This window comes from Vigna angularis, chromosome 1, assembly GCF_016808095.1.
Source record: "Vigna angularis cultivar LongXiaoDou No.4 chromosome 1, ASM1680809v1, whole genome shotgun sequence".
Taxonomy (NCBI): Eukaryota; Viridiplantae; Streptophyta; class Magnoliopsida; order Fabales; family Fabaceae; genus Vigna; species Vigna angularis.
In genome coordinates this window covers 64,775,480-64,789,237 of record NC_068970.1, presented here as the reverse complement: position 1 = coordinate 64,789,237, position 13,758 = coordinate 64,775,480, and the positions used below count along the sequence as shown (strand labels likewise).

General features: G+C 34.2%; 2 protein-coding genes across 2 annotated transcripts; one reads left to right on the top strand and one right to left on the bottom strand.

Annotated features, from left to right (window-relative positions):
* Positions 1-2,993: 2,993 nt before the first annotated feature.
* On the top strand, positions 2,994-7,056 carry LOC108323410 (uncharacterized). Its single transcript, XM_017555858.2, has 4 exons — positions 2,994-3,907; positions 4,787-4,895; positions 5,089-5,224; positions 6,426-7,056. Exons 1-4 carry the CDS (start codon positions 3,036-3,038, stop codon positions 6,569-6,571), a joined length of 1,263 nt encoding a protein of 420 aa, XP_017411347.2. The 5' UTR covers positions 2,994-3,035; the 3' UTR covers positions 6,572-7,056.
* Positions 7,057-7,168: 112 nt separating this feature from the next.
* LOC108323411 (uncharacterized) lies at positions 7,169-10,883 on the bottom strand. Its single transcript, XM_017555859.2, has 5 exons — positions 10,166-10,883; positions 9,056-9,205; positions 8,257-8,355; positions 8,003-8,149; positions 7,169-7,727 (listed from the first exon to the last, which is right to left on the bottom strand). Exons 1-5 carry the CDS (start codon positions 10,760-10,762, stop codon positions 7,593-7,595), a joined length of 1,128 nt encoding a protein of 375 aa, XP_017411348.1. The 5' UTR covers positions 10,763-10,883; the 3' UTR covers positions 7,169-7,592.
* Between the last annotated feature and the right edge of the window lie 2,875 nt (positions 10,884-13,758).

The window sequence follows — 13,758 nt, the reverse complement described above, 5'->3', positions numbered from 1 at the left end:
GCGTTCGTCCTTCCCCGCGAGCGTTCGTCCCAGTGAGCGTTCGTCCAAATAGTTGGCGTTCGTCCAAATAGTTGGCGTTCGTCCAAATAGTTGAGCGTTCGTCCAAATTGTTGAGCGTTCGTTCTGGTGAGTGTAGCGTTCGGTTTTAATCTTTGAGCGTTCGTCCTGGATATAGAAGTGTAGCGTTCGTCCTTCAGTTTGAGTGAGCGTTCGTCCAATAGTGTCCAGTGAAGAGTGATCGTCCAAATAGGGTTCGGTAAACAGGGTTCGGTTCCATGGTTATTTTTGCTCTTATTTTAAGTGTGCAATGTGTTATATATATATATATATATATATATATATATATATATATATATATATATATATATATATATATATATATATATATATATATATATATATACTCTGAGGTAAATTCATGTAAAACAAAAATATGTGAATGCATGAGATGTAATAAGATTACTGTGATAAATGTATTTTATGTTGATATGAAATTGTGCATTTGATCACGAAATGATTATTACGGGGAGAGTTACATAGAAGTGTAATGTGAGTTGAGGAATATGAGCATGGCATGAATCTCATGGAGAGATTCTATAAAATTATAGTATTAGTGTGTATGTTGATGTTGAGGGTCCCGTAGTTGGAGGTTATCCTGATACTCTAATAATCATCCAGTCTCATGTAGAGAAGGATGAATTATGTGGTGAGAGGAGCAGGAGGTCCTGGTCTGTGTTCCGGTGTGGACATAGTGAGGGGACTAACCTTGTGAATGGTATGAAGTATTTTGGAAGTGTATTTGTAAGGAAAAGTAGAAGTCATCACAAGTGCATAACCTCCCGTGACCGCTCATCAATGTATCATCCGGATGAGTGTCTAGTAGGAATTGTGGTATGTTGAGTAACAAGTCTTTGGATGTCAATTTACCATGTTTGGATGACTTTTGCATGTCGTGTAAGTGGGTGGAATTATGATTAATGAACATGCTTTAATTGCTATTTTATACGAATCTAAGTATGATAACATTGAATTTAACTGTTCTATCTGTATAATATGCTTTTTATATCTAGCTCACCCTTGCATTGTTTTTGTTATGTGCTGTTTGGGTATGTTTCTTTGGCGATGATCATCCACTTGGATGGGAGCAGATGTTGTTGCGGAGTTTCACTTGGAGCAAGAGCTGGAGGTTACTGATTTTGCAGATTAGTCTTCTTAGAATTTCTTGATTGAACACTTGTAGTGTTTAATCCTTTCAATTGTTTAAGTTTAAATTATTACTCCTTTTATTTGGATGACTGTAATTTATTACATTTAATTACACGTCAAAATTCCGACTGTTCTCTATATTTGAATGTCAACATCCTTATTATATAATATTGATTATTATATAATATTGATTATTATATAATTGGGATGTTACATCTTTCATCTTCATTTCTTATTTTCATTGTAAGAAAAAAATATTACAGGGATCGTTCAATAGAACGTGCAAATGCTGTTAGGAATATTAGTATGAATTAAAATTTTCAAGTTGACTCGGAATAAAAAAATCAAATAATATTCATGAGAGTTATAATGTTACAGTAGAAAAATACAAGAAAGAGTAAGAGATTCTCTATCAATATATATTATAATAATTTAGATATAATTTAAACTCAGTGGAGTTTAACTATTTTTTATTTTGTTCTGTATTTTAGTTTATTCATCATATAATTATTGATATTTTAATATTAGAAAAAACCATGGAGAATTATCTAGATAGGTCCTAAAATATCTAGATAGTTTCATAAAATATTATACTTTTTATATATACCTGATTATGAAATTGTTCCTATTTAATAATTTGAATGCCTAAGTAATTTAGATATTATTACGCTTTCAAGTAGTGTATAGGCTGAAAACATTCTTTTACTAAATTTTCAGTACTTATCTTACAAATAATATAATTATATTACTTAAAATAATTATCTTATTTTTTAGCAAGTAAGTATTTCTTGAGTAATTTAAAGGAGTTTAACTTGTAACTAAATAAACAAACATAATAATCATTTCATAAGTTTTAATAAATTAAACCCAAAACACATTATTCAGAACTCAATTCATAATGCTGCTATGTCGTTTCTCACAAGTCAAAGTCACACACATTAAACAACACTGCCTGCATACGTCACCTTTCATTGACTAAATTACCATTTCAATTCATGTACACGTACTTTTAATATTTTTTCAACATTTTAAGGAAAATTAAAATTAACTGTAAATGATAATGTATTTAAATTTAATTAATTAATAATGTGAAGTTCCACGATTAGGCAGTTAACGTTTTTCGTGTTTGAAATAGAGGATACTACAATGCTTTTGGAAATATTATAACTTATAAATAAGTGATTTTTTATGTTTATAGGAGTATTTTTTTATATAAGAAAATAAATTTGTTAAAGTTTTTATGATAATTGATGAATTATAACTTATATATTTATTTTTAGTTACATTTAAAGAATTATAGTTATTATTAAAGAAATTAAATTTACTATATCTTACCGTATAAATTATTTAATATATTTTTTTGAAAAAAAATTGCTAATATTTGTTTGAATAATACTTTAGAATTAAAATAATTTAGTCAATAACGCGCCGAAGATTTTTTTAATTAGTATATGACAAAAAGTATATCTACCACATATTCCTAAACATTTAACTAATATTAATTTCTTCCCCAACCCAACCCATGTGATTGATAACCTTATAATATCATACCACTAACCTATAACTCATTTTATTATTTTTATAATAAATAACTTGATTCAATATCTTATTATTGTTTAGAGAAAATAACATTTTCCTAATTATAGACATGTGATATTATAAGTCAAAATCATACTATTCTAATCTTCACTCCATAATAACGGTAAATAACTGTAACTTCTAACCATGTAAATAATGACTAGGTAGTTGAAACTTTCCTAGTACAAAGTTGAAACATGGTAGAATGGAGGTAGTGTTGTCATCTTCAACTTGATCAAGCACATGCGTCAATGGCTGCCACCACCACTGTTTCCTTCTCCTTCTTCTCCACACCCTTTCGCAGTTTCCGATTCCAAACACCAACATCACCCCACCCCACAAGGCTCTCCATCACATGCCACTCTTCATCACCTACCTCCAACGACCCTCTCCGTGTGGCCTTCGCCGGCGGCGGCACCGGCAGCAACATCTACCCTGCGGTGGCAATCGCGGAGGAGCTCAAATCCCTGAACCCCTCGGGCCAGTTTCTCTTCCTCGGCGCCCCCAACAGCGTGGAAAGCGCCGCAATCTCCTCCGCCGGCTACGACTTCGCCTCTGTCCCCGCACCACCCGACACGAACCCTTTCTTCTTCCCTCACCGTTTCTTCAACTCTCTTCTCCAATGCCTCTGCCACCTCCGAGGCTTCCAACCCCACGTTCTCGTCAGCACTGGCGGCTACGTCTCTTTCCCCGCCTGCCTCGCCGCCAAGCTCCGAGGCACCAACGTTGTCATCCACGAACCCAACTCCGTCCCTGGCTTCTCCAACACCCTCCTCTCCCCCCTCGCCGACGCCATCATCGTTGCTTTCAACTCCACCCTTGACAGTTTTCCCAGGAACAAGTGTTTCGTGTGTGGCAACCCCGTTAGATTCTCTATTAGGAACCTCGTCTCCAAGGAAACCGCCACCTGTCATTTTTTTCCGGGTTTGGATTGTGGTGGCAGGGTTTTGTTGGTGCTTGCTGGCTCCTATGGCGCCAATTCAGTTAACATTGCGATGCTGAATTTGTACTATCAGATGCTGAGACGGGATAGCGGTTTGCGTATTATATGGCAAACTGGGGTTGAAGCCTTTGATGAAATGGATAGCCTTGTCAAGAGTCATCCACGCTTGTATATGACACCGTGAGTGCTTCTCAAAACTCGTAACTGCGTTTGCCTTTTCTGTAAAACTACTGCATGGAACTATGCAGATATATTCACAAGAGGGAGATTGATTTTCTATTTTTTTGATAGATCATAGTAGCATTATTTGATCATGCAACAGACCCTGTTTAGTTGCAATACGGGTAGAATTTATCAAATTGCTCACTTGCTCCTTTCACTTCGGTGACATACTCACCAATCTGTAACAGCTGCAGCTAACAAGTAATTAAATACAAAGCAGAGTAAAACTATCTTCTGCAGAGAGAAACTAATCAAGATTACCCTATTCCATTGTGTGGTAATATTGAACGTGATCTGACATATTATATAACAATTCCGCAAAAAATTGACTATTCAATTTTCCAAAGTGACATCTTTACATGGAATTGTTATTATAAGTGTTATGACTCTGGCTGCGGAAATACAGGAAATAAAGGATTTTTTTGGAGTTGATATGTGAAAATCGTTTCTTTGCTTGAATACTTTTCAAAACTCAACCCACTTCATGATCAAAAAGTCCAATCAATTATCGTTAGTGCGCTTCCTGGTGCGAGACCACTCTGCTTAGTGCATAGTGCATTTTGAAATTGACATGAATGGGATTTCTATTTTAATGTGTTTATGTAGGACCAGTTCAAAATTCCTTGATTCAATATAATGGATAGTTTATATAGGATTTCTGTTATTAGGATCCACATTTTACAAAGCATCAATGCAAATCCTTAAAATTAGTCGTCATCATGGACATCATTTTCAAATGAAAAGTCAGTACTAGTTTTTTCTGCATTCTTTTATATCTCACTTGCAACTGAGGTTTGGTTTAGTGATAGCTTATCTGACATATCCCCTTTTATGAAGGTTCATGCATTGTATGGATTTGGCATATGCAGCAGCAGACTTGATTGTTTCTAGAGCTGGTGCAATGACTTGCTATGAAATATTGGCAACTGGAAAACCATCAATCCTGGTAGTTAAATTTTGTTTTTTACTCGTTTGTTTTATTCATTCGGATTCTTATTTAAAAATGAATGTAATAATAGTTCAGACGCATTGAGCTGAACAATTATACTGTGTAAAAGCATATACTTTTCCTTTTAAGTTGGATCTGCAGCTCATAACAAAGGAAAACGATGACATTTTTGTTGAATTATTATTTGCAGATACCTTCGCCATATTTCTCTGAGGGGAATCAGTTCAGAAATGCGTCCTTGATGGCAGACTTAGCTGGTGTGACTGTTATAACTGAGGATGAGCTAGACTCGAGTACACTCGCCATTGCAATTGAAAAGATTTTAAGTATGTAACCTTCATCTTCAAAACGTGTCTTGAAAATTTTCTGGTTTGAAAATCATTCCACAATTTTTTATTAAGCTTTAGTAAAAAAACCACAAATCAAGAAATCAGATCCCTGTCATGTCACCTAGTAAATCCTTTTTTATGGGAAATCAGAAAGATAAAGATGCATTTACATTAGTAATATAGAAGATCTCAACCCAATTTGGAGTGCAAACACAAGAGAATTAAATGTTGAACTGGTAGTATTTGTTGGTATCTTCAACAACGACCTGTTATATTGCTCAGTGTTGAACATATTCAAGGGTAAAGAAGCTTATTGCTTAAGTCTTGTACTAATGTCCAAAAACAACAATACCAATGGCAATAATCTTGTAAGACTTGTGCTTAGAAAAAATTCTTGATCTATAACTATATTTCTAAAGGATAATGATACTTTGACAACATTTTAACATTATTTATATGTCAATATGTGATTGGTCCAAAATTATTTCAGAATTAATAATAATAATCATAAACACTAAAATGACATGTAAATGGATGTTAAAACGTTGTAAAAAAAATGTTGTCAAATATCATTATGAATTTCTAAAAGGTTTAAGGTTCTCAGGGGCAATATTTCAACTAATGATGGCCCTATGTCGTAAACTTCTAAATTGTAGACTCCGAGCATAGTGCAGTAACTGGCTACCAGAATTGAAACTTGAAGTTTGGGAAAGGGTTAAAGTCTTAAAGAGTAAATAATAATTTACTATCTTTTATCTTTCAGAGCAAGTTCAAGCATTCTTTGCCCCCAAGTCCCAACCTTCTGTCTCACCGTTTCTGTAAAGTGAAACCTAACAATCTTCTGACATTCCTTGTTTCTTACTCCAAATTTTAGTAACCTAAAAAGCTGCACTAGTAATTTCATTTTTGTTGTCTGTCCTTTTTCCCTCCACTTTTAGATCTGCATCATAGGTAGCAATGACTACTATAGTACACCTTAATTTTGAAATTACAAATTCTTCCATTAATATAATCTGTCACTGATCAACACTTTGACTGGTTGCTGTTGTATGATGAATTCACCATGTTTGTTGTATTTTCAAAATTCAGGACTTACCTGTTTGAGTTAAGCAACATGCATCTCCTTTTCTTTTCTTTTCTTTTTTTCTCTTGCATGTTTGTTGATTTGAATTTTGGGCATTGAAAATATGCATGACAGGGGACCAGAAGAAGATGGAAGACATGTCTGAGAGGGCTCTGAAAGCTGCAAACCCCAATGCCTCAGCTGAGATTGCAAAGCACATTCTCTCTCTTGTAAATGAATCAACCAAAAAGAAAAGAGATGGCTACAGAGTAGAATCTTAGCATGGCGATAGAAATTGAAATAAATTCATGCTTACAATACAACTGTAAGTTTGTCTTGTGGGCCAATAACACCGATGGAAACTCCAACTCCAAGAAGAAGTATTCCACTGTTCTTGTGACGTGACAGCATAGTGTTAGGAATGTGATATATGATAAAGCTAACGAGTTTGAGAGCTCACATATCACTGGCACTTTGACGAGTAAACCAAGCATGGAGGCTTTAATTGCTCATGCAGGGTTGTTATCTGACGTGGGAGTGGTCCATTTATTATTGTTTTATTTATTTCATTTTGTGAACCGTGATTCATGGAGTGGTCTACTTTTGGTGGTTCACATGGGAGACATCCTTGTCACTAAGAAAAGTGTTTGAGTTTTCATGATGCCCTTGTCCTTCTTGATGGTGAATAATGTAATGCAACGTAACATTCAACTGTCCAAGGTTCTCAAAACTCTCAGAAGAAAATGAAACAAATCTTTTCATAACATTTGTGCCTCACCTCTGCATTTTTTTTTCTTTTTCATACTAACAATGTTAACATCTTTTGCTTAGTTAGGGGTGGAGAATGCATGGCTATTATTTCATACAAAGTAAACATGTAAAAATGTTTATAGAGATTGAACATTTTTTAAATTTTGTATAGAGATTAAAGATACAGCCACTAACAACAAAATCTATCTCCACATGACCCAAAGGGGTATAGTTGAGGACAAGCATTCAAAATAGAAATATCCTAATTTGTAACAGACACAACTCCATTGAAAACCAAAAGAAAAGTGCACTTAGGCAAGGCCACTCTTGCCTCTAATATGCAAAGGTCTCAACTCTCAACCCAATTAAAAAACCTTTACTCAATATCATATAATTGCCGCCTCCTCACAGAGGATAAGATATGCTTAAGTTTTGAAATATGAAATGATAAATGACAGCAAAGAATGAAAATTCTTGCTTGTATTGGATATGAAAAACTATACACAAATCTATAGATGGAAGCTTTCCAAAAAAACAGTAGGATTGTGTCACTCAATGTCGTGCTGCAACTTGCTGCTTACATACTGGGCAGAAGTTTTTCTGTGAAACCCATTGTTTTATACACTGAAAGTGATAACTGTGTTCACAATTTAGCCTCCCCAGCTCATCACCTGCTTCATACTCCTCCTGAACAAGAATGCACACTCTCAATGTAAAAAATTTTATGTTATCAACTAATCAGAAGTCATTGTTGGTATGATTACTAAAATAGTTATTGCAAAAGTCAACAACTCTATCATACATAACAATTTGTTGTGATTGGACAACAGAAAAATATTCAATCAATTACTCAATCATTCAAACAAAACTTAAGAAGATATCTATTTTGCACACAATACCTAGAAGAAAAACAATGTAAGAAACTGCTATGATCAGAAATTTAACTCAATTTCAAAACTTACCTGACAAATGCTGCACTCTTTATCTATTTGATGCTTTGATGTATCATCCCAAAATTGAAGCCTGGCTTTCCTTATGTTCCGTCCCATCTCATCTTCCTTAAGTCCAGTGTTCACATGACCAATTCTCTCACCAAGCTCAAGCAATTGCTATCAAACACAAACCGCATGTATTGACCAACATAAAACAATGTCCATAGCTTGAAAATAGAATATTGTAAAAGGAAATGGACAGCTATGCTTGAGAAATAACTAACCTCATAGGACATGTTATCAACATCAAGTCTCCAGTCTCTATATTGATCGTGTGAATTTAGTTGTCCACCCATTAGTAGACTCCCTTGAAGCATCATTATCTTCAAATTGCCAGTAAAAATCAAGATATGCAATATTAGCTCGACTGCAACAAAAAATCTATGCAAAGACATGATTGGATATAACACAAGGCGAAATACACATGCATTCTTTATCAAATAATGACTTCCCCTAACAATCTGATAATACAAACATAAAAGAGTGATAGACATTAAAACAAGTGTCACAAATGCAAGTATATTCATTTATCGTTTAATTTGAGTGAAATGTGCTGTCTTAACTTTCTACCAACACAAAACAGTCACTATGCACACCGCACCATTTACAGAGCAATTTTTCACCATCTCACTGTACTCGAAATAATCGAGCAGCCTAACACAAAAAATACCATCAGATTCTAAGTCCACATATTGAATACAAAAGAACTTCATTCTTGGCAGCAAAAACAACAAGTTTATGTATTTACAGTTAAAAGCATGACACGTTCACTTCAAGGAAAGTCAAAATTCAGTTTTCTAACTTTGCAGCCAGCCAGCACATGCAAGTCCTATCCACAGAGTAAACAATTTGAATTACTAATTCCATATTTAAACACGTTATTAAAAAAAAAAGAATAAATCACGATCTTTTTACAAGAACAAATCATATAAATGGTATGAAACACATTCAACCATACTAAGCATGAACTTATGATTAGTGACAGAAAGATAGTAAAAAGGGTATATGTATATTAGAGGCAACCTCAGCAAAACCATCAGATGAAGGATCTCTAACATGACGATAGTATGTTGCAGTTCCATAAGAGTCAGAGGCAGAGCGTGGCGTGAAAATGTCAGAATCAGTGTCCAGAAAAGTGAAGGTTTCTGTGCGCCTTCCCACATACGATGATCGCTGTCAATATATATATATTTAATGATGAGGCAGTGTTCGTTAGCTCGAAATCACGTCAAAACATTGTGAAACATAAATTATGACGAAACAGAACTCAAAGGAAAATCCCAACTAATCATTCACGTGTCTATCTAAACGCATAAATTACGGATCGTTGTTTCCCACTCAACACCAATCCAATCAATCAACTCCTCTTTCTTCCATCTGTAACTTAACTACCACGCGTTCTCAAAGGGTACCAATACCGATTAATAACCAAAATAATTATTTGTAAAAATAACAAGCCATTCTCTTGGTTGCCCGTAATCATTATTTCTTGTTATCTCCGCATGAAACATGAAAGGAAAGAAACATTAATGGATTAATAATAGGGTCAAAGGATAGTTATGTATAATTTCATAATTTTAAAAGCTTTAAATGAGTTAGTTTGTACTATAAAGAATTGTTTTAATATAGAAGGAATAAAAGTATAGATAAGATGATCAGAGATCACATGCACTGCAAAAAGAAAACAAAAAAACAGCCCTACATGAAAACGATCAAAGACTTCAGGCCCATACACAAAAATAATTTTTTTATACTTGGTCTTGGATATATTTCATGGAAATTTAAACATAGCAAAAAAAAAGTAGCACGGGATTTCGAAGGGCTGGTAGAAAGATCTTCATCAATGCACAAACAAATGATTTTTTTTTCTACTTTCTTGCTACCATTTCATTGATAAACAGAACCTAAAGAAATTACCAATCAAGAAAGGAATTGTTAATGCTTGCAAAAGATCATTTTGTTGGGGTTAAAAACGGAAAAATAAACATTAATGCAGGTTGTTCATAGAAAGCAAACATTGTTCTGAGTTGAAGAGTAACATCAAGAAGAAGCAGATGAAAGAAAAGGCTATTTCAACAGATTTGGGCACCAAATCACTGAAAAAAATATCAGACATTGAGGAAATGAGAATACCTCCCTGTGAGTAATCTTATCCACATCAATTTTCCCTCTGGAAGATACATTCTTCCGAGCCACAACACAATCAACAGAGGCAGCAGCATCTGCTGAGAACCCAATGCCAGGGCCACACCAAACATCTTGAAAATCCACACACCCAGGATTGGAACCCTCCAGAATCCCGCCATGGAAAGTCTTGTTCTTGCCGCCGTTGGTGGTCCTCTTGTGCTTCTTCTTTCTTGTTTTCTTCCCTTGCCAATCGGCGGAGGAGCGAATCACCGCTGGCACCGACACCTGCTGTGACGCGCCGGCGGTGCACCCCAGCCCTCTGAACGTTGCTGCGGAAAAGTTGGTTTTTTTCTTGCTTTGGGCAGTGGCATTGATGGTGGGGCTGTCATTATTGGAGGAGGGAGTATTGTTGGAGAAAGTGGAGAGGAGCAGGGAGGATATGGTGGACTTGCTCCTAGTTGATTGGATTATGGAAGGGATTTGAGGGTTTGGATCTGATTCTGGAATGGGGTGGTGGTGTTGATGGTTGAATTGGTTTCTGGGTCTTCTCCATTTGATGTGCTCTGCCACTGTAGGTGTTGTTCTGTTTGTGACAACAGGCATGGTTGAGAGAGAAAGAGAGAGAAGGAATAGAATGAAACTTGAAGGGGCTTGTGAGAGGAATGTGTTTTGAATGATTATTATTTATTGATTTGAAATAATGAATTTTAATTTGTGGGGTGCCCTTTTCTTCTTGGGTTGTTAGGTGGGCTCTGCTTTGTCTTGCTGCAATTGTGGGCATATGCTATATTTTTCAATCAGTAGCCTCAGCCCTCATGCCACACAATGGAATCTGTGACTTGCTTTTGTTTCTTTTTGTGCTTTTCAAGCTAAACTGATGCTACTTATCAAAAGAAAAGTTGAACATCCTTTCCTCTCTCTCACACACTCCATTTGGAGTCTAGTTGGGGCCAAATGGGAAAATGTTACTTATTAGATTACCATGCTTTAGTTTAATCAAATATGAAATATCTTGCATACTAACAAAGTCAGACTAGTCTACAGTAGTACTGACACAAAAGTTAAATTTATTTTATTAATTAATAAATAAATTTTCAATTATTAATACAGAAGGACAGCATTAAAAAGGTTCCCACTCTCCAACACACAAATCAGCAGGTCCAAAACCATAGGTGTATTGGGATTATAGCATACATATGTTTGCCTTTCATATAGAAGTGTAGGCATTCTGATTGATCATGTGAACAGCCTTGAATTTTGACCCAAAGAATGTCTTCCTTGTAAAGCTTCCTAGCTGTAAGTCCATGCAGATCAGTACTGCATTCTTGTTTGAATAGTTTTTCAATTCTCAAGGTCAGAAAAATTGTTTCTTTGTTCCTAGAAAAACTTCAGTGAAGAATATATCAATAATTTGAGCTAAGAGTCAAATGACAGCAATTTGAGCTAAGAGTCATTGTGAAATATTCTGTGCAGAATTGCAAAATGACAGCAAATGGCTCTGTATTATGTTTGAAGGAACTAAAACTTGGTATCTGTGATACATCACCATTCTTGGTGCAAACAACATGATATTGCAGCCACTTTCCTCTTTGGTATTTTTTTTCCCTTTCATGAGTGTATTAGACTAAACCTCTCTGTCTTAAAATAAAACGACCCATGTTAGTTCCAAAAAAATGACCCTTGACCCACATGATGGTGTGTTCTCCTTCAAGAATTTGTCACCAAAATTTTATTACTTTATTATATGTGAAAAGTTTCCAAAAGGCGATGTAGAGATTATAAATGACCTTGAAATATGCAAAATGCATGAGAAAATGGGATATGAAAGGGGGAATGAACAAAAGCTAGGAGACAAATGAAAATGATTCTTAGACATTTTTTCACTCTCTACCTTGTTTTGGACCACGTCTTGGGTTATGCAAAACAAAAGAGTTTCTGGGCCATACAGCTACACGGTGACATAAATTTCCCTGGATATGCAAATTTTGTTATTAATGTCTAGGCTCCGCTTGCTATTTCTATACGGTTGATTGCCTTGTGAAGTAAAAAAAAGCATATTTTTAAGATTACCATTAATTGTCTGCACTGCACATAAGAACTTTTACACCAAATTCAACCTCTCTCTTACACACTACAGTCACTTCTTTTTCATTAACCGGAGTTAAATATATTTTCACTTGTGAAGTTGGAACTCTAATCAATTGGGAGTACCACTATCTTGATACATCAGTGCTAAATACATTCATTTCATACAATAACATGTCATTAATTTGTAAAATGATGTAATATGATTGGTTGAATAAAATTATTATTGTGATTCACAGCGTGTCATTTGAGTATCAAAATGAATAACTGTGTCAAAGTATTATTATTAATCAATTAATATATGAGAATTTGACTTATCTTTTTCACCGTTTCATAAGTATAAGTTCAAATATCAACTTCAAATATTGTTTATGGGATATGGAGTTGAGGTCGTGTCACAATATAAAGAATGTTTTGAAAGTCCAAATGTTTGTTTTTACTTTAGAGTTTGTCTTATATGTGAGTTTAATTAAACTTAAAGTTATCTACATAGGACACTCTAACATCAAAATCAATAACAATATTATGATTGAAACGCTTAATGTATATTAAATGTTATCACTTACATTTTTATCTCAAACTTTCATTTGATGCATAGACTTATATTTATAATTATGACTTAAATGATCATAATCACATTTTATTTAAATTTATCAATATCATGTTGCTACTATGTGTATGATTGATCCGACAATCATTAGTATGATATGAAAAAAAAAATAACATGCTAAATTAAAATAACTATTCTACTTATTTTTAAAGTTTTAAAATAAAAATATATTAAAGTTTTAATAAAAAATATATTTTATATCTAAATTTATAGATTAAAAACATGTTTAACGTTAAAATAAAATTCTAAATTAACACACTCTACCTCTAAGCAATTTCCATTTTGGAGGAATAATAAAGTGATGGCACACAATAATTAATGGCACAGAAAAAGAATAATTAGCATTTAGGCCTTGCTGTCAGCCTGGTTAGAGGTTTCTAATCAGTATTTATTGACAATGAATTTGCGTTATCTCTTCATCATACATAGGAGTCACGGGATGATTCCTGTTAATGTTGAACTGTACTCACTTATTAAACAAAACTAAAACCAGAATGTTCTATCATATCACAAAATACATCATTTCTATAGTCCTTTTTTTAAATAATTTTAAATTTCAAAAATAAAAACAGAACTCAAATTTCAAAGAATAAAGACAAATTTAAACCAAAATTTAATTTTTGCCTTTGCATTAGTTTGACTATAACATTTTCTAAAAAGAATAGGGAAATTAGTGAACATGATGGTTTAGCACACAAAATCTGGTTGATGATTAAACATAAGCTCCAATAAGATTATGGTGACCATTAATTGTGCCGAAAGTTAGAGAATGATCTTCATATCTTTTATGATGGGAACTATTAAAGACAGAACAATATCATTAGGTTAGAAATAATTGATGGTAGCTGCAAAGCATAATACTTATACATAGCCTCAAAACGAATGCAGACATCGATGCACCTTT

Bases quoted from the DNA above. Each gene is read 5' to 3' on its own strand.
- LOC108323410 (XM_017555858.2), top strand. From the start codon at position 3,036: ATGGCTGCCACCACCACTGTTTCCTTCTCCTTCTTCTCCACACCCTTT. The intron at 3,908-4,786 runs GTGAGTGCTTCT...CCTTTTATGAAG, and splicing joins CCACGCTTGTATATGACACC to GTTCATGCATTGTATGGATT. The intron at 5,225-6,425 runs GTATGTAACCTT...TATGCATGACAG, and splicing joins TGCAATTGAAAAGATTTTAA to GGGACCAGAAGAAGATGGAA.
- LOC108323411 (XM_017555859.2), bottom strand. From the start codon at position 10,762: ATGCCTGTTGTCACAAACAGAACAACACCTACAGTGGCAGAGCACATC. The intron at 8,356-9,055 runs GTTGCCTCTAAT...GGCAATTTGAAG, and splicing joins CATCTGATGGTTTTGCTGAG to ATAATGATGCTTCAAGGGAG. The intron at 7,728-8,002 runs GTAAGTTTTGAA...ATTCTTGTTCAG, and splicing joins AAGAGTGCAGCATTTGTCAG to GAGGAGTATGAAGCAGGTGA.